Below are 19,054 nucleotides of genomic sequence, written 5' to 3'. Positions count from 1 at the left end.
ACAAATTACTATTGAAGGTCTAAAAAATTTTAATAGTGTTATATCGTTTACTTCTGATTTATGGACTGGTTGTAATAGAAAAGATTATATTACTGTTACGGCTCATTATATTGATCACCTGTGGCTTCTACATAAAAGAATTATTGCATTCAGATGTGTAGAATTTCCCCATAATGCCACTAACATATACATGGTTTTAAATGATATCATACAGGAATATAGGATACAAGATATGGGTCGAAATTTTACTTTTGATAATGCTGTAGTGAACAATGTTGTTATTGAAAGATTTATTGCTGATCTTAACCCCGTATTTGGAAATCTATTTTTTCATCAACGTTGTGTATGTCATATTATTAATTTGATTGTAAAAGTTGGATTAGAATATATAAGTTCACATTTAGATAAAATTAGATAAGCAATAAATTTTATTACTGTGTCACCAACAAGAAAACAAGTATTTAATAGTTTGTGTGCAGAGTATGGATTACAGGAGAAATCATTTGCCACTGATGTAACACATAGGTAGAACTCTACATATCTTATGTTACATTCGTGTGAAAATTACGATAAAGTGATTTCACTATATTATAATGGTAGGCATACACTCGGACCTGAACATAATTTGAAAAATTGGGAATGGACTATTGCATTTTACGTGAAAAAATTCTTACAACCTTTTTTCGATATTATAAAGGAATGTAGCGGTGTTTATTACCCTACATCTTCTCTTGTTTTACAACATTTTTTTACATTTCACAAGCATTTCATAAATATAAGAATTCGCTACTTTTTGCTGATGTAATCCGCTCTATGGAGTTAAAATTTTGTAAATATTGGGAAGAGTTGCCTTCTTTATTTTTTTTAGCTTCAATAATGGACCCTCGACTTAATTTAATTGGCACAAAAACTACTGTAAAGGGGATATCAGATTTTTTGAATATAAAATTATCACAAATGTATATAGAATCTTTTTTATGTGAAATGTATAATTATTATGCTGAAAAGGAAGGTCAGCGTAGTTCTACTTCCCAAAGTTCTTTTTTAAGAAATATTTCAACAAATTTCGAAAATTTATGAAATTATTTAGATAGCAATACAAGTGTTCCTTCATTTAGTTCTAGTTCTAGCTCATCAACATCTAGAGCGATCAATATTGGTTGTACAAATCTTAAAATTCCTTCTGAGTTAGCTAGGTGTATGTGTGTGGATGTTCGTAGCGTGTTGCAACCAAACGAATTACAAGAATTTAGGCCCCGTTTGGTAGGAATTTTTTGCCCCAAAAAATTGATTTTTTGACCGTTATTTTACTATTCAAGCCGTAATTTTTGACTTTTTCTCTCACATGTGGACCCCACTTTTCTTCTAATTGTCAAAAAATCAATTCTCAAAATCTCTACCAAACGGGCCCTTAGTCTTTTAAATTGGTGGGATGTAATGAAAGGCAATATCCAATTATATCAAAAATTGCACGTGATCTACTAACACCTCCAGTGTCTACGGTAGCATCGGAGGCTGCATTCAGTTTAGGTGGTCGAATTTTATCAGATGAACGATCAAGACTAAAAGAAGATATATTGGATGCTTTGATATGCTTGAAGGATGGGGAATGTGCAGAATTACGTGTTCAAGAACATATTGATAGTATAATGGCAGAAGAGTTGCAGCATATCCAAATATAGGATGTTGTAAGTTTTTAAATTAATTATTTTTCTTTAAGAAATGTATTTTTTAAATTTATTTGATTCAAGAAAATTGTACAGGAAATATTTTATTCGTGTATAATTTTAACTCCGCCTACGTTGATTGTAACCGGTCCCAAACCCGGAAAAAGGAGGAGGGTTGTAATTTGTAACTTTTATTTATTTTGTTATTCGTATAAATTACATAATTTTGAAAGTTGTACTTTTATTTAATTTGTAATTTGTATAAATAATAAATGATGCAATTTTTAAATTCTTTCAAAAAAAATGTCATTAAACAATTTCTTTACTTTTTACACTAAACAAATTGCACCACAACAATTGGCATGTGAAAAAAATGTCATTAAAAATTGCAAAAAAAATTAAAATTAAAAAAACCGAGCCAGCCCGGCTCGTAAAAAGCCCGAGCCAAAGCTCGCGCCAAGCTTTGGCTCGGCTCGGGCCCAAAAAAAGCCCGCTACGATTTACTCGAGCCGAGCCCGAGCCGAAAATTTCGGCTTGCGAACCGGCTCGACTCGACTCGTTTACATCCCTATCAGGGACCTACCATGCATATTTCCTCAAACTTTGAAATCTGTATCAATTTTAAAAATAACAATTTGAGTGAGTCAAACTTATTACGCTCCTATTTGGCCCTTCTTTTTTAAAGGATCATTTTTTTTTACAAATTCATTTTCAACCTCCAATTTCGCAGGATCGCAAATTTTCAACTATATATTTCATCAACTTTTAACAAAATTTAACTTTTATCCTGTCCAAATATAAGTAATTTGGTTTAATTTATGAAATTTTAAACCTAAAATACAGAAGTACGAGTAGTATTATATGAAGAAAACTAATAATTTTATAAGTAACTTTAAAGTCTCTTAATTTTTTGTTATTATTATTATATAAATCGAACATTAATAAATTCACCTATTCTAAACCTAACTTATTACTTACAAGTAAATTCTTTAAGCTTTGTCTAACATGCTATGCCAACCAGTGTTGTGCCCCCACCCTAGGAATTAAAATTTAGATTAAGTCATCAATAATTTTAATCAAGTATTTTATGAGATTCATAACTTTTCAACCACACATTTTATTAACTTTTATCAAAATAAACTAAAATTTTATTTAATGCCCACCAAACAGGAGTCCAGAAAAGTTGTCTTATCTGATTTTTGGTGAATTCTTTGGAACCGCCGTAGTTAGTCACGTGTCCGCCATGCCGAGCCTTTCGTCGCCCCAAAGTAAGACCCATCACGGGCCCCGTCCATTTTTTCTTTCGATTCTGCCAAATGTTAAGGCTATTCAGCGAGTTAATTGTTCCAATGATCACTGAACTTATATCAATGTCTTTGATTGGTCACTAAAATTTAAAATGTCGAGTTTTGGTAGTTGAATTTGGGTTTATGTCTTTGATTGTTCACTGAAATTTAAAATGTCAAGTTTTGACAACTGAACTTTGAAAAATATTGTACTTTACTTTGAACTTTAAAAAATTATATATATTACTCACTGTAAATTTGATATTTTTCAAAACTCAATACTTATGCTAGTGAGTAACATATGGTGTATTTCAAAGTTTAGTGGTCAAAACTCGTTATTTTAAATTTCAGTGAGTAATTTAAAACATTGAACTAAGTTCAGTGAACAATCGAAAACATTGACCTAAATTTAATTACCAAAACTCGACATTTTAAACTTCAATAACCAATTAAAGACATAGACCTAAATTGAGTGACTATTGGACCAATTAACTCCTGTTCACCATATCTTTGATACTTTATTCTTATTGTGCACAGTAATTAATTAAAACTAATGGAACTTTACTATTTCCACATGAAGTTAGCCACACTTTATCTCAATGTTAATCAGGTAATTGTAAATTTAACTTTTATAAAAGTAAAATTGCAATTTGATTAAAATTTAATCGATATAATTTCATCTAATTTTATAATTTGGACCGACAGAAATCGATGACAATAAATAACAACCATTTATATCACTGAAATAACACTTGCTTCATACTAATAACTAAGACTAATGCTACATAGGTCCATTGAGATTACAATTCCAATCAAGGTCACGTTTATGTAGCATTAAATGATAAGTAAAATCAAATGACTTATTTAATTTTACCTTTCAATTAGCATATCATATAATACCACATAAACTGAAGATGCAACCCCTATAGAGCTACATGGCATTACTCGATAACTAATGACCACGACGGTCAACGGTTGCCATATTGATTTTCATTAGTAAAATTGAATAGAGTTATATTTATTAAAATCAAATTAAAGTACAACTATCTGATTGAAATCAAATTACAACATAATTATACAACTGAGCAAATTGGAAAAACGTAACGAAATTTACCCACTTAAAAACATAATTTTTTTAATTAAACTTCGAGAGATCGAATAATTGCGCAAAGTAATTGTAAGAATATGAGTGGTTTTTATCCCTTGATTTTATATGCTGATTACCTTATGTACGCTCTTCATTATAGAGAGATCACAGGCTTCATGATAGGACATAAACATACATTCCAATTGCATTGAGCCAGTCAGGAAAGAACTCCGTAGAAAGCCGCACTCGATAATTGTCGTATGTTACGCTCAATAGAAGCAAACCCAAGTAGGATGTAAAAATACATTTCCATTACATGGAACTAGTCGTAGTAGAACTCTGAATAAAGCCATATTCGATAAGTGTCATATATTAAGCTCAATAAAAGCAAACCCACATCGTCCCCAAGCCAGCAAAGAAGAAATCAATTTATTCATATATTCAAGGGTATCTAGTACGGTATATAAATTCTTTATATATGGAGCAACTAATCTAAAATCAAAAGAACTTCTAATAGACTAGAACTTCATCGAAATATTAAAATTAACATAATCTAATTTAAACAAATATAAGTTGAATAGAACTCTATTTTAAAATTCTATCTAAATCCTATCTTTATTCGATCTCCATCTCCATCACTATAACTACAAGTGGCATAGTTAAAATGGCTTTACAAAGAGGCAAATATCAAATTGTAATATAAGTTACATTTTAAAGATTTATTCAATAACTAAATCTTAAAATGTACACAAAATGGGATCAGGATTACACAACTGAGAATGAATCATTATGCATTATTGGTTGCATGCACTACGCATACTCTGCTCAACTATGTTTTAAAGACAATTATCTTATCTGGGCATATGTTTTGCAGCAGACATTATAAATCTTATCAAGAAACAATTCTCAATAGAATAAATTGAAAACACACCATTAAGGATTGGAAGGATTATTCTCTGTCTGTGGATAGAAGGATTCATAGGTCTCGACTCGCCTCTTTGAATCCGGAAGCCCCAGTTCTTCCACAAAACCTTTCGTCATCTTCAAAAAGTCGTCCTTGTGCAATTGTTTCCATATCTAATACAATTACAACATATAACAGAAGGTTAGGGAAGAGAGTGAGAATACAACTAGTTTTCAAGAATAAAAGATCAAATTCTAGAACGAACTTATTATTGTATGTTTGGCAAAGCTTAAACTATTATAAATTGGTCAAGTTATTTTTTATCCACATGTTTCATCGAACCTACAACTACTACAAATTTATTATCCACACGTTTTATAGGGTACACCGTTTAAGATCTACAAAAAACTTTATCAAACGTACTATAAGCTTACGTACTCCCAGCGTTGACTCGTACTTCCATATATGATGGTAAAGTATAGGACCTTCAACTAAATAGAGACTTTGAAATGGACATCAACTGTTACAAAGCCACCCGACCATTTCAATCAGAAAACTGGGAACCAGTCTGATTCTAGGAGACGAAACCCAGTCAATTGGTCAGCTTTAAAAACATCAGTTGTCGCCCCCCCCCCCCCCCCCCCCCCCCCCCCCCCCCCCCCCACCCACCCAAAAAAAAAAAAAGGCAACAGAACCAGAAAACTTGTTTATCATCACGAAAATTAGCATGAATACTTTGTAATCTCTGGAAGCAAAAGAAGTTTCTTGCAAGCACCATTACCATATTCTGACCTATGCCTTTCAACAAATTATTTGCCTAGATAAATCTATTATGTATTGCTTAATGTTCTAGGTAATTTTAGTAACCCTATCCAAACTATGTCACATGCAGATCCCTGGCAACTGCTGACCATAGTTTGGCGATTGGGACTTTTCCTTCACCACTTCCCTCTCCCCAGCCTTCAAGTTCCAATTTACTAAGGGAGAAAAGAAGCATCCTCAAATGTTCTTTTTTTTTTTTTTTTTTTTTTTTTTTTAAATGACAGTGGGTGTCCGGGCCAACTTACGTGCACTTCGACTAATTCCACAGGATCCTGAAATTTACAACTGGATACTCACCTCAGTGGCCCTAAAGGGATTCGAACTGGTGACCACTGGGGAGCAAACCCAAGGTCTGACTACTGAACTACCCCTCAGGGAATGTAAAATATTAAGATATCCCAAAAGAAAATTATAAACTTAAAAGTTGATGACATAAGACGTCAGTATAAGCCTTGCTCATGAAATGTTTGATTAGAGATCATGAAAAGGTCCCTACCTGTTATTATAAGCAAGGAGACATTGTGTGCAGCATGCTCAGCAAATCCAGAACAACTGATGTTATATAATAAAATTGATATGATTAACAAATGAATACTCAACTCAAAAGTACCCATGTTAGTGTGCCTCAAAAACATATTGTTCTTTTGTGGTTTAATACCCACTGAGCAATATAGTTGTCTGTAGTTGCATACAACTGTTCTGTACGTTAGGCCTATTAAGGCTTCACATTCGCGGCTGAAACCATGATTGGGCTTTTAGAGTATTTTTGTTTTGAATCATAGCACAGGGGGAGAAATCTGAATAATTGGCAAATGCCAGCATTGGAAGTGAACTGACCTCCATCCAGTGGCGGATCCAGCACCCTGAGAGCACTAGCAGCGGCCACCGTTGTTGGATCCGCAGGAACGATTTATTTTTTTTGCAACAATAGATAAAATTTTTAAATTATATATTTGGTAATTCATTTTATTTTCAAACATATCTTGTAGCTCGGTTTGGAGCTTCCACATCCAAATTGGAAGCTTTGGGATCGAATATCTTCCAAAGCAATTTATTGTGCAATTATTCTAGTTTAATAATTTTTACCAAAACTAATGCAATAAGGAGGGGATTCGAACCAGTCAGCCCTGTTAAGATTTTTGAAAGTTTGACCATCATGACACTTGTTGAATTTTGACACTTAGTGTTACACAATAATATATGTTATATTTAATTTTTAATATTTTATTGCGGTTGACGATCAACTGTCAACAGTCACCCATGCTCACTCAAAATCCTTGATCCGCCATCGCCTCAATCAAAATTTTAAAGTACTTACAATTAATTATGAAATAAAATTCCGGTACAAGAATACTAAGTAAAATAAACTAATCAATAATGTTATCATCGATATAAAAGAATCGTCAAGGTGTGCTTTGTGTGACTCGAACTTTCAAAACACACTTTGCTTCAAAATTTCGAGTAACAAATTAACCAGAGACTATATATATATTTTATCAAAATGATAAGAGACTCCAGCTTCACAAAAGTAATGTGATCTTAGCATCATAAGTTAGAAGAGGGAATGATAGGCTAAAACATTCATAAGCTTGTGGTTACTAAATATCTAGTTGCTTTGGATCTTCCAACAAAAGTAGCAATTTTTAGGAAATTATTGTGATGAAGTTAGTGAAAGGAACCTAAATAGATATGAATACATGTGAGGAATTTTTATTTTATTTTTGATAAGTAATCAGGTAATTTTATTAATCAAAAGATAATACATGGGCGGTATATTATCAGTTTAAATAAGAAAGAAATGACATGAAGTTAGGCAGTTCTTCTATATGATTGGTTGTCGCAGCATTAAACCAGACATACAAAGTCATATAAAACAATTCTAAACTACTCTGTTGTTCTTGTTTGGTTTTCAAAACAACGGCTCTTCCTTTCTCTCCATACTTACCAATACAATGAATTCATCTGACCTACCTTCAAATTCTGGAACATCAACTTTGATGTCGAAATCTCGTTCAAACTTGTGATTCCTTCAAGAACAATTGGACCCCGTGCTATGATCTCGATGGAAAGGATTACCTTCTTCTTTATCGTCATATGAATCTTCTTCCTCATATTCCTCATTTGGTGCCTCTCGTCTCCCGATTTGAAGATACGCCAATTGCTTTTGAAGCTCTAGCACTTCCCTTCGTAATGCTTCATTCTCAATATCACGATGATCTCGAACACAATTTGGAATGTATGGAATTACAAACTCAATCAAAAGAAATACAATAGCTTTCAGAGCATTCGAGAGGATCTACTTCTCTCCGAAGATAATAGCAAAATTCTCCTCCCCTTATCTAACTTACCATCTCTTATTTATTCTTCGGCACCAACTAATTCCGAACGAAAATACCACAATATTTTCCTGTAGCTACTTCATGTAACCGCTATCCTAATGTACCTACTTCCTGTGACCATTAGCGGAACCTTCTGGAACTGAGCAACTGATTCCCTTTGACGTAATAACATATGCTTATCAACACAACCACCCTAATATCTGAGAAGTTAGTGGTGCAATACTATATAGGATAACAACCTTTTACAAAGTAGCCCATAAATGTGACTTCTATGCTGGATGATAGAAAAATTGATTCCTATAAGAAAAATGAAATTATATTCCAAAAATTTGTCTTACAACACAAATTCCCCTTGCATCGTGGCTGCCCTATTCCCTCCTTCAACTCCTTGGTTCTCATAGGGCTTGTTTTAATAGTAGTTGTCTTCTATCGGTTGGGCCATCTCCAAAACCAAGCCCACGAATTTACCACATGAATTTTAGCCTTACATTCCAGCCCATTGACATAGTTCTCTTCCCATTTGATCATCAATGTCTCCATCTTCTCCTGATTCAACCAATTACTAGAGATCTCTTCCCTGATATGCAATTGACAACACTATCTCTGAGTTCACTACCTCCCAACTCTTGCATGCTAGAAATTCTTCACCAATGAAGACCTCGTGAATGTGATATCAAGTCAACATCAAAACCTTTATTTCTTCCCAAGTTCAAATCAATCAACCACTTTCTATCCCCTAGAACCATACCCATGCCTCTCCTTCAAAGTATGAAACTGCGGCTTTCACCTTTTCCCTCTCCGACAACCACCGATTCACGAAAAAACATTGCACCATCCTAAACAGCCACAAATCTGGATTTTCCTTGTAGAATATTGATGTTTTGAGTGGCCTTGTGAATCCAACATAAATCATGTGCTTGGTCTCCTCCTTCCTGTTGATATATCATTTGCTCAAACCGGTTGAAATTTGTTTCCATTTGTCTTAGAATCGATTCTCTGACACCAATTTGATAGGAACCTGAACAGAATTTATGTAAGGAATTACAAATTAAACGAAAGAAAATACAATAATTTGCAAAGCATTCAAGATGCTCTACTTCTCTCCCAAGACAATATCCAAATTCTCTTCCCCTTGTCTAAGCCTACCATCTCTTATTTATTCTTTGGCAACAACTACTTCCTAACCAAAAAACCAAGCTCCTTTCCTGTAACTACTACCTTCACTTAACCACTAGTAGAATCTTCTGGAACCAAGAAACTGGAGCAGCTGATTCTCTTTGATGTAATAGCACATTCTTATCATCTAGCTCGCAATCCAAGTGAGATTGAAAAAATGAAAATAAAATAAAACACAATTACTTTATGTAGAAAACTCCAAATTTAATTAAGGTAAATCACGAGCAAGTGTAGAAGAATTTACAATAATGTCCACCTAATTACAAGGAGAGAATAATTTCTCCATCCTAAAATAGGAGAAAACAAAGTGGGAACTTTCTTAAAGAATACAAATTTTCTATCTCTATCTTGCAAAAAAAAATTGGAGGGCTTCAAAATAGAGAAGAAAAGGTCTTTTTTTTTTCTCTCTAAGAAAGTTCTCACTTTGTTTTCTCATATCCCTAGACTAAGAAATTATTGTTCTCTCCTTGCATTTACAAAGAAATCATTGCAAATTCTTCTACGCGAGTAATCCTTCTAAACTTCCCTGTATATTTTTTTGCCTGGAATCAAGTTTTGGTGGCTATTTCCCTCCAATCAAATTTGGGGTTTACATGTAAACTCTCCATGTCAAATTCATTTCCATTGTTTTTTGAATCCTTTAGTTGCCAGCAGTCTTTGTTAAAATAATTTCCTAACAATGATATTGTCAAGTGAAAAAAGGCTGTAAATAGATTAGGAAAATAATTTGTTTTTGAAATCCCTTAATTGAAGGGATTCAATTGCCTGTCTATCCCTTAATCATAATGATTTAAAGAATATTCTTCCCAGATTTTAGGCTGATTTAGTTTCCTATTTTTCCTCTTGTAAATTACCATATATTGCTATGTATTATTAATAAAAAGTAACAATTTTCCTTCCCACATTTTTGTTTCATGGTATCAGAGTCATCGGCTCCTCTAGGATTTTTTCAGGCGGCCTTCATTGCTGTGGATTTGAGCTCTTTTTTAGGTTCTTTTCTGGCACATTTTAGCCAATATTTTGCCTTAATAGCCTTTCTTAAAATCCGATCAGTCAGAGCCTCAATCACCACGTCAACCTCCGAAATCACCAGCTACCCTAACCTATCAAAAGAATCCAATTCTGTCCAGAAAATTGGAGAGTTACACAATATTCGGGCCTCCTACAGATTCAATGGGAAAAACTACCTCAAATGGTCTCAATTTGTCCGAACATATCTCAAAGGCAAAGGAAGACTTAATCATCTTCTTGGGAAAGGACCTGCAAAGGATAAACCAGAATTTAGAGCATCAGCTAAAGAGGATTCCATGATAATGTCCTAGCTGTGGGACTCTATGGATCCCATGATTACGACACATGCATGTTTTTGGCTACCGCAAAGGAGATATGGCACTTCATCCACTGCACATATTCAAAGGAGCATGATGCTGCCCAAGTGTATGAGATAAAGGTTAAGACCGCAGCCACAAAACAAGGAGACAAATCTGTCACGGAGTATGCAAACATATTGCAAAATCTGTGGCAAGAACTTGATCATTACCGAGTTTTTGAAATGAAATGTCCCGAAGATGCTGTCACCTTGAAGAACTTCATTGAAAAAGATCGAGGTTATGATTTTTTGGCAATATTGAATCCTAAATTTGATCGGGCTAGAGTTCAAATCCTTGGAAAGTCAGACACGCCAACTCTAGAAGAAACTATCTCATTAATTCGAGCAGAAGAAAGTCGGAGAAGAGTTATGCTTGAACCACACACCGCAAGTGGGTCAGCACTGGTGGCAAACCATCAGGAGAAAAGAAGGAATGATCTGCTCAAATACCCGGGTAAAGGAAAACAAGGACGAGCTCTGTTGCACCTATTGCAATAAACCGAGACATGAAAGGGATAAATGTTGGAAGCTAAATGGTAAACCTCCAAATCGAGAATGGGGGACCCATGAGAGGCAGCAAAGACCTCAAGCACGGTGAAGCAGCCCAAAACAGAGGAAAATCTCAAAGCCAGAGGATTTAACAGTGAAGAAATTGAACGGCTAAAAAGCTTATTGGAGTCTCTTGAAAAGCCTTCTGGAACCTGCTCTTTAGCCCTTTCAGGTAACCTTTCATTTTCTTTTTGCAACAATGCCTCAAACAAGTGTTATGACAATTCTTGGATCATTGACTCAACTGCCACAGACCATGTGACACCCACTCCTCAATTCTTCCATAACTAGACCCCATGTCCAAGTAATAGAAAAATTATAGCTGCTAATGGCTCTCTAGCTACTGTTGCAGGGTTTGGAGATATACATATCACACCTAACCTTGTTCTTTTCTCCTTATTGTGTTTTTCAGGATCAAGGAACGGGGAGAAGGATTGGACTTGCTAAGGAAAGGAGTGGCCTCTATCACCTCGAAACACTTTAGAAGGAAAGGAGTTATTTGTCTTTGCTTTCATCTTTTCTAAGATTCGAAAATAAAGATACCATTTGGTTGTATCACTTACGTCTAGGTCATCCATCATTTAAAATTTTAAAAATCATGTTTCCTCAGTTGTTCCAAGGATTAGATATCTTTAAGTTTCATTGTGATATTTATGAATTAGCAAAACACACTTGTGTATCTTTTCTTATCAGCAATAAAAGAAGTTCTCATCCTTTTCATTTGATTCATAGTGATTTATGGGGTCCTTTTCCTGTAGCTGATGTCTATGGGGCTCGTTGGTTCACAACCTTAATTGATGATTGTACTCGGGTTACATGGCTCTTCCTCCTTAAACAAAAATCTGATGTCAACCCTGTTATACCTACATTCCACTCAATGATTCAAAATCAATTCGGGGTAAAAATAATAAGGTTTAAGACAGATAATGCTCGAGACTACTTCAACCAGACTAGCACATTACTTTCAAACACAGGGTATTATCCATGATTCTTCATGTGTCAACACACCCCAACAAAATGGGGAAGCTGAAAGGAAAAATAGACATTTACTCAATACTACCCGAGCTTTACTCTTTCAAGGAAATGTTCCTAAATCCTACTAGGGAGGCTGTTCTTACTGCCACGTATGTCATAAATAGGCTTCCTTCGACGGTGTTAGATAACAAAAGCCCCATGGAGGTACTTAATAATTTATCCCCATTGCCGAACCTCTAATGGACTCACACCTAGAGTATTTGGGTGCAATGCCTTTGTTTATGTCCACAACCAACATAGAGGCAAACTAGACCCTCAAGCAATCAAATGTGTCTTCCTTAGTTACTCATTCACTCGAAAGGGGTACAGGTGTTACAATCCTCATCTAGAAAATTTTACATTTCTACAGATGTTACCTTTACTGAAGAAACACCGTTTTTTTCCAAGTCCTCCCGTCAGGGGGGAGATATCAATGATGGAAGCAAGTACTTGTGAGTCCTTCGAACCAATTAAACATATTGACTTACCTCAAGTCTCAGATGCTCTAGTCCGTGTCGAAACCGAACAAACTACATACGAGTCACCCAATCCTATCACTGAACTCAAGTCTCCTCCTATCCCAACCAGTGTCAATCATGATCTTCCAAGTATTGCTCAGGTGTATTCAAGGAGAAAGGCCCTCCCAGAACTGACATAGGTCCAAGAATTCAACTCGGACTTTGACAATGAAACCACAGTAAGATCTAACCTACCTTAACACACACAAAATGTTGAAACATCAATTAATTCCATAGATGACCTGGATCTCCCTGTTGTTGTTAGAAAAGGTATCAGAGAATGCGCTAAACGACCACTCTACCCACTATCTCATTATGTTTCACTTATAAACCTGTCACCGGCCCACAAAAGGTTCATTGTGAGTTTAAACACCATTGCTATTCCTAACATTGTTTCTGAGGCATTGTTAAAAAGGGAATAGAGGGACGCTATGAGAGAGGAAATGAATGCGTTAGAAAGTAATAGAACATGGGAGATTGTTGATAAACCGAAAGGAAAAAACATTGTTGATTGCAAATGAGTTTTCACATTGAAATACAAAGCTGATGATTTCCTTGAAACATATAATGCGTGATTGGTGGCTAAAGGGTACACTCAGACGTATGAGATTGATTATCAGGAGACTTTTGCACCAGTTGCAAAAATGAATATAGTAAGAATTTTATTATCATTGGCTGCTCACTATAACTGGGAACTCTTTCAGTATGATATTAAGAATGCATTTCTCCATGGTGATCTCGATAAAGAAATCTTCATGAACATTCCACCGGGATTTGAGGACCCAGTTAGCAAGGTATGCAAGCTTAGGAAGTCTCTTTATGGGTTAAAACAATCTCCTAGAGCATGTTTGGAAGATTTGTAAGGGTTATGAAGGAATCAGGATATAAACAAAGTCAAGGTGACCACACTCTGTTCATCAAGCATTTGTCTACATGGGGAGTAAGTGCACTTTTAGTCTATGTGGACGACATCATAGTGATTGGAAATGATGAAAGAGAAAAACACGAATTGAAGGAAAGACTAGAAAAAGAATTTGAAATAAAGGAATTGGGAAAATTAAAGTACTTCCTTGGCATTGAAGTGACATACTCTACACAAGGAATCTTGATATCTCAACAAAAGTGTGTGATTGATTTGTTGACAGAAGCCAGGAAGATTGGGTGTAAACCAGTGTCTGAACCAATGGATCCAAATCATAAATTGGGAGAAGCTAAAAAGGAACTAGCTGTTGATAAACGAATGTACCAAAGGTTGGTTGGTGGACTAATATACCTTGCTCACACTCGGCTAGATATAGCCTACTCTATGAGCGTGATCAGTCAATTCATGCACGATCCTAGGGAACCTCATCTTCAAGCGGCATATAGGGTACTACAATACTTAAAAGGCAACCCGGGGAAAGGAATTTTGTTCAAAAGGAACAATAATCTAATTTTGGAAGCTTATACCGACGCCGACTATGCAGGTTTCCTAGTAGATAGGAGATCGACTACAGGTTATTGCACTCTTCTTGGAGGTAATCTAGTAACATGGAGAAGCAAGAAACAGAATGTGGTGGCAAGATCATTTGCAGAGTCAGAATTCAGGGCTATTGCTCAAGGATTGTGCGAACTACATTGGCTAAAGATCATCCTAGATGATTTGAAAATCAAATCGGAAGAACAAGTTAGCTATCAATATCGCTCATAATCCTGTACAACACAATAGGACAAAGCATATTGAAATTGATAGGCACTTTATTAAAGAAAAATTGGAGAAAGGATTGGTGTGTATGTCCTATGTTCCTTCAGGACGACAATTAGCTGATGTTCTAACCAAAGGGCTTAATAGTTCTCATTTTCATGATCTTGTATTCAAGCTAGGAATGGAAGACATCTATTCCTCAGCTTGGGGGGGTGGGGGGGGGTGTCAAGTGAAAAAAAGGCAGTAAATAGATTAGGAAAATAATTTGTTTTTGAAATCCCTTAATTGAAGGGATTCAATTATCTGCCTATCCCTTAATCATAGCGATTTGGAGAATATTCCCCCCAGATTCTAGGCTGATTTAGTTTCCTATTTTTCCTCTTGTAAATTACTATATATTGCTGTGTATTATTAAAGAAAAGTAACAATTTTCCTTCCCACATTTTTGTTTCAGATATCATAGCCTTGCATTTTCAGAATATATTTCACATATACAAATATTGTTCATGTGCAATGGGGGAAGCTAATCCTAGAAAAGAAGGCAGTTCATGATAAAAACAGTGGCAGCAAAGTTCAAGATCGAGAAGTTGAACCTGAACAATTTTTCCATGTGGAAACCAAAAATGATGGCTATTTTGAGATTTGAGAAATGACAATTGCTTAGCAGCAAGTGGAATAAAACTTCCAGTTCCCGATATTATTGACAACAAGTGGAAAGAGTCAGATAGAAATGTGGTTGTCAACTTACAAATTCGTTGGAAGATTCAATTCTACCAAATTTTACACGGCCAGGTCACTCTATAAATAAGATAATCTAAAAGAGGATGCTCTACACTCTTCAAAGCTTCCCTGATTCATATGACCTCACATTCTCCCACTTAATCAGCAGTAATCTTTCTATCCTTCCTAAACTTGCAAGATTCATGCTGCTATGTACACAGCCATGAGAGGATCTACATTATATGAAATTATGAATATTCACACTCTCCCACTTAATCAGAAGTGATCCTTCTATCCTTCCTAAACTTGCAAGATTCATGCTGCTATGTACACAGCCATGAGAGAAGCTACATTATATGAAATGATGAATATTGATTGGCTTGGTTACTACAGCAATTAAACAAATGAAGTGACGAAAATGATCGTTATAGCCATTGAGAATAAGGATTAGTTTTTTGCTGAAGCTTTTTGTCAAAAAGAAGAATATCATTGAGCACAAAATCATACAGTGGTTTCTAGGTTCTAGAGAAACTTCCAATTATTGTATCGCAGGAAAATATTTACCAGTAATTATTGGTGTTCTACGAAACAGCAGAAAGCTTACCTCAAAATTCCACTCGCCATATAAGTTTGGATCGGTCTTGTTCTCCCAAACATAAGTGTGGGCCTGCAACTTCTCAGAACTATCCTGCAAAATTCAAGACAACTAATAATTATATTCGGATTCTTAGTAAGGTATCAAAAGCTGAGGGCTAATTGATGCGGACATCCTATGTTGGGCTTTTTGTTTAGGCCATTTATTTATGCTTTATATTTTATTAGGCTTATATATGGGTGTTGCCCAAGCCCATTAACTATTAGGTTTATGTTTTGTTATTTATATAGTTGTAATTGGAACTTCCAAAGACAGTTGATGAATGAATTTAATCACATTTGGCTTGTTACCCACTCTCTCACCCATGTCTTCCCTCTTTCCCTCTTCTCCCTCTTTCTCCGCTAACGTGCTCCCTCTCTTCCTCCTCTCTTCTTCTCCTTGCTGTGATTCTGTTATTCAGCTTCTTCTTCTCAATTGATTCTACATCACTAACTATACCTGCTCATTTTTTTTACCAAAAACACAATAGATATGCATGCGCACGTGTGAATAATAATAATACAAGGTGTACAGATAAAAGAACATTTGATATTTAAGCATGCAATTTTTCAACCATAAGTTCCTTTGCAGCTATAGTTTTTTTATGTCAAGATCCAACTAAATGGTCCCTGATGTGCTACCAGAACAAAAGAGACAAGCCAAATATACAAACCATTAAGAACACATCGACAGTCCTCCTTTCATACTCAGCATCCTCAAATTCATCCAGAATATGTAGCTCCAGAGGAGTGATGCCTAAGAGTACCTGAAAATAAATAATAACAAAAGGTTAAACAATCAAATAAGCTACATATTCTTGGATAAAAGCCACAAAAAAAGATGGAATTCTCAATTTTATAAGATGATTTCCAAATGATGATAACATTTTTAGGACTATAATTATTGATAATCAAGAGGATTTCGACTTTGACCATGTTATATGTATCCCATGTAATTACCACTCACACAAGCACCCATACAATCACACGAGAGAAACACCCAGGAGCGTGTGGCAATCCTCACACAGAAAGCAATCCATCTATTGTTGAATTAACTCGTCTAAAAGCTTCGGGCAGTATAGAAGGATCAAATTTCTTTACTCAATCTTTTAACGTGCTTATTCACGTGCAAGCTGAAAATATTTTAGCAAATGGTTTATAAGTACACATTTTTTTTATTTTTTGGTAAACAGTAGGCAACTTCAAAACCTCTACCTTCCTAGTTTTCAACATATGGGCTTGAATGCATACACATATTTATGTTTTTACGTGAGTGTATATATTTCAATTTTTAAAAATAGATCAAATACGAAAAAAAAGTTGTAATGTAGAACAAACCTTCCCAGTAACTTTGTTATTTTCAATGGGTAAAATTGCAGGGTAAACACGTCCTCGGATGCTAAATCTATGGCTAACAAAAAAAAAAATCCAATTGTCAACCTCCGCAATTATCTCTACTAAATGTGTGAAAAAAAAAAGGGAATTATTGAACAATTGAATTGAGTGAGAAAGAGGGACAGACTAGTTGGGAAGAGTGGCAGGGGAAGAGGCAGGGATGCGATTCAAGAGGACTTGAACGACGTCGTCAGCTAGGAGGCTGCCGTACACGAAGACGTTGTGAATCGCAGACGGAGGATTTGCGGTGGATCCCATTGGACTAATGGATGAGATTCTGATTCTCTGTCTACAGTAGCCACAAATACCGCAGTACTATACTTCAGAAAGGCCAAAAAATAATAATAATAATAAAATAAAATAAAAATGTGGTTCAACCCAACCGGAGGCCCTCTGTCGCCTTGCCTCTCGTAAATCACAAGATATGATAAGTGAGTAAACAACAACTCGTTCGTATATTGGTACCACAAAGAGTCCAATTTTATATTTAAAGAATCGAATTTTCACACTGCGATTATCATCAAGGTTCAAACTACTTCACTCATATCCTTTGTACCATTAAATTATGCCCCGAGTTTGTAGTACTGTTCTTCTATCGCTTGTTTGGACGCTTTGGAGGAGTTAATTAAGGCTCCCCGCCCCCCAAACTAAATTTTTTTCCCCCTATTTTCAATTACACAATCTTTCACAAAATAATATTACATGTAAATTTAAAATATTTCTTTTTTTTTAACTATTCATTCTCCAAAAAAATACTATTCTACCCATTATAATTCAAAATAATGGGGGCCAAACGAGAGCTAAATCCCTGCTCACATTTAGCTTTGGTTCTATCCTCTCACCCTAAAATAAAAAGTTACCGACTACTTAGGGGGCAACCCCAGCCAAGTTGGTCGGGCAGTTGGACCAGCAATCGTGAGGTTGCCAGTTCGATTTCCGTTGGAGCTGCCTATTGGCCTTCTTGTTTTGAGCCGATCAGCTATGGGTAATCTAGGCTGATTTACCTCCTTGTGGTCATTTGCCGACTAGGATCACAAGGCGGGGTTTACCTAGTGCGCACCTTCGAATAGCGACTGCGAGTTCCCTTGTCAACAAAAAAAAAGTTACCGACTACTCACTCATTTTTACAAAAAAGTTACCCACCCATTACTCGATTGTTTCCATTCATCTATGTGGACAAAAAAATTACACGCAGATGAAAATCTTACTTGTAAACTAACCCATTAATTTTTGACGTTTGGACATTGAACTCACGTTTTCCCCTTCATTCAATTGAACTCATGTTCATTCCCAATTCTTTACAGAGATTTAACTGTGAACCCATTTTTTCTACCAACAAAATAGTTAATATCTATCAAAATCAAGAAACAATCTCTCTTTCCAAACCAATCTTCCCAAGCAAAAAAGGAATCGAAATAAGTTGAAATCGCCCTCAAATTGAAACTGCTTTTCGTGGGTAGATCCGCCTCTGCATCCATGCTTGAGGATTGTAATAAATGGCTTCATCCACGGGCGAATGTTATGCAACAATTATAATGCGTAGATTGAAGTTGTATGAGTTGAGATTGGGTGTCAGATTGGTTATTTGTGATGGATTTGATTCCACAATTTGCTTTTATGGCTGAAGCTTCTTCCATGGGCATCTTCGGCCTTTTATGGCTAAAGCTTCTCACGCCTTTGGTTTGCTGAAGCTTCTCCCATAGGCCCAGTTGTTTGTTCTTTCTCAAGAAATTTCCCTTTATTTTGTTTGGTTTTCGCCGGTCCACTTAGTGCAAGTCTCTTTGTAATTGTGCAAGATTGCAAATTTGTCATCTGGGCTCTACATTTTTTTTATTTTATTTTTTTATCTCAAGTTTGTGCTGTCATTGAGCTCAAAACTGGAATTTTGAGC

General features: G+C 35.5%; 1 protein-coding gene across 1 annotated transcript; it reads right to left on the bottom strand.

Annotated features, from left to right (window-relative positions):
- Positions 1-4,639: 4,639 nt before the first annotated feature.
- LOC111373035 (AIG2-like protein D) lies at positions 4,640-17,478 on the bottom strand. Its single transcript, XM_022995489.1, has 5 exons — positions 17,291-17,478; positions 17,107-17,179; positions 16,443-16,535; positions 15,740-15,823; positions 4,640-5,117 (listed from the first exon to the last, which is right to left on the bottom strand). Exons 1-5 carry the CDS (start codon positions 17,419-17,421, stop codon positions 4,974-4,976), a joined length of 525 nt encoding a protein of 174 aa, XP_022851257.1. The 5' UTR covers positions 17,422-17,478; the 3' UTR covers positions 4,640-4,973.
- Between the last annotated feature and the right edge of the window lie 1,576 nt (positions 17,479-19,054).

The sequence above is a fragment of the Olea europaea genome, unplaced genomic scaffold, assembly GCF_002742605.1.
Source record: "Olea europaea var. sylvestris unplaced genomic scaffold, O_europaea_v1 scaffold1063, whole genome shotgun sequence".
NCBI lineage: Eukaryota > Viridiplantae > Streptophyta > Magnoliopsida > Lamiales > Oleaceae > Olea > Olea europaea.
The sequence above is the reverse complement of the archived record's forward strand: the minus strand, read 5'-3'. Positions and strand labels throughout refer to the sequence as shown.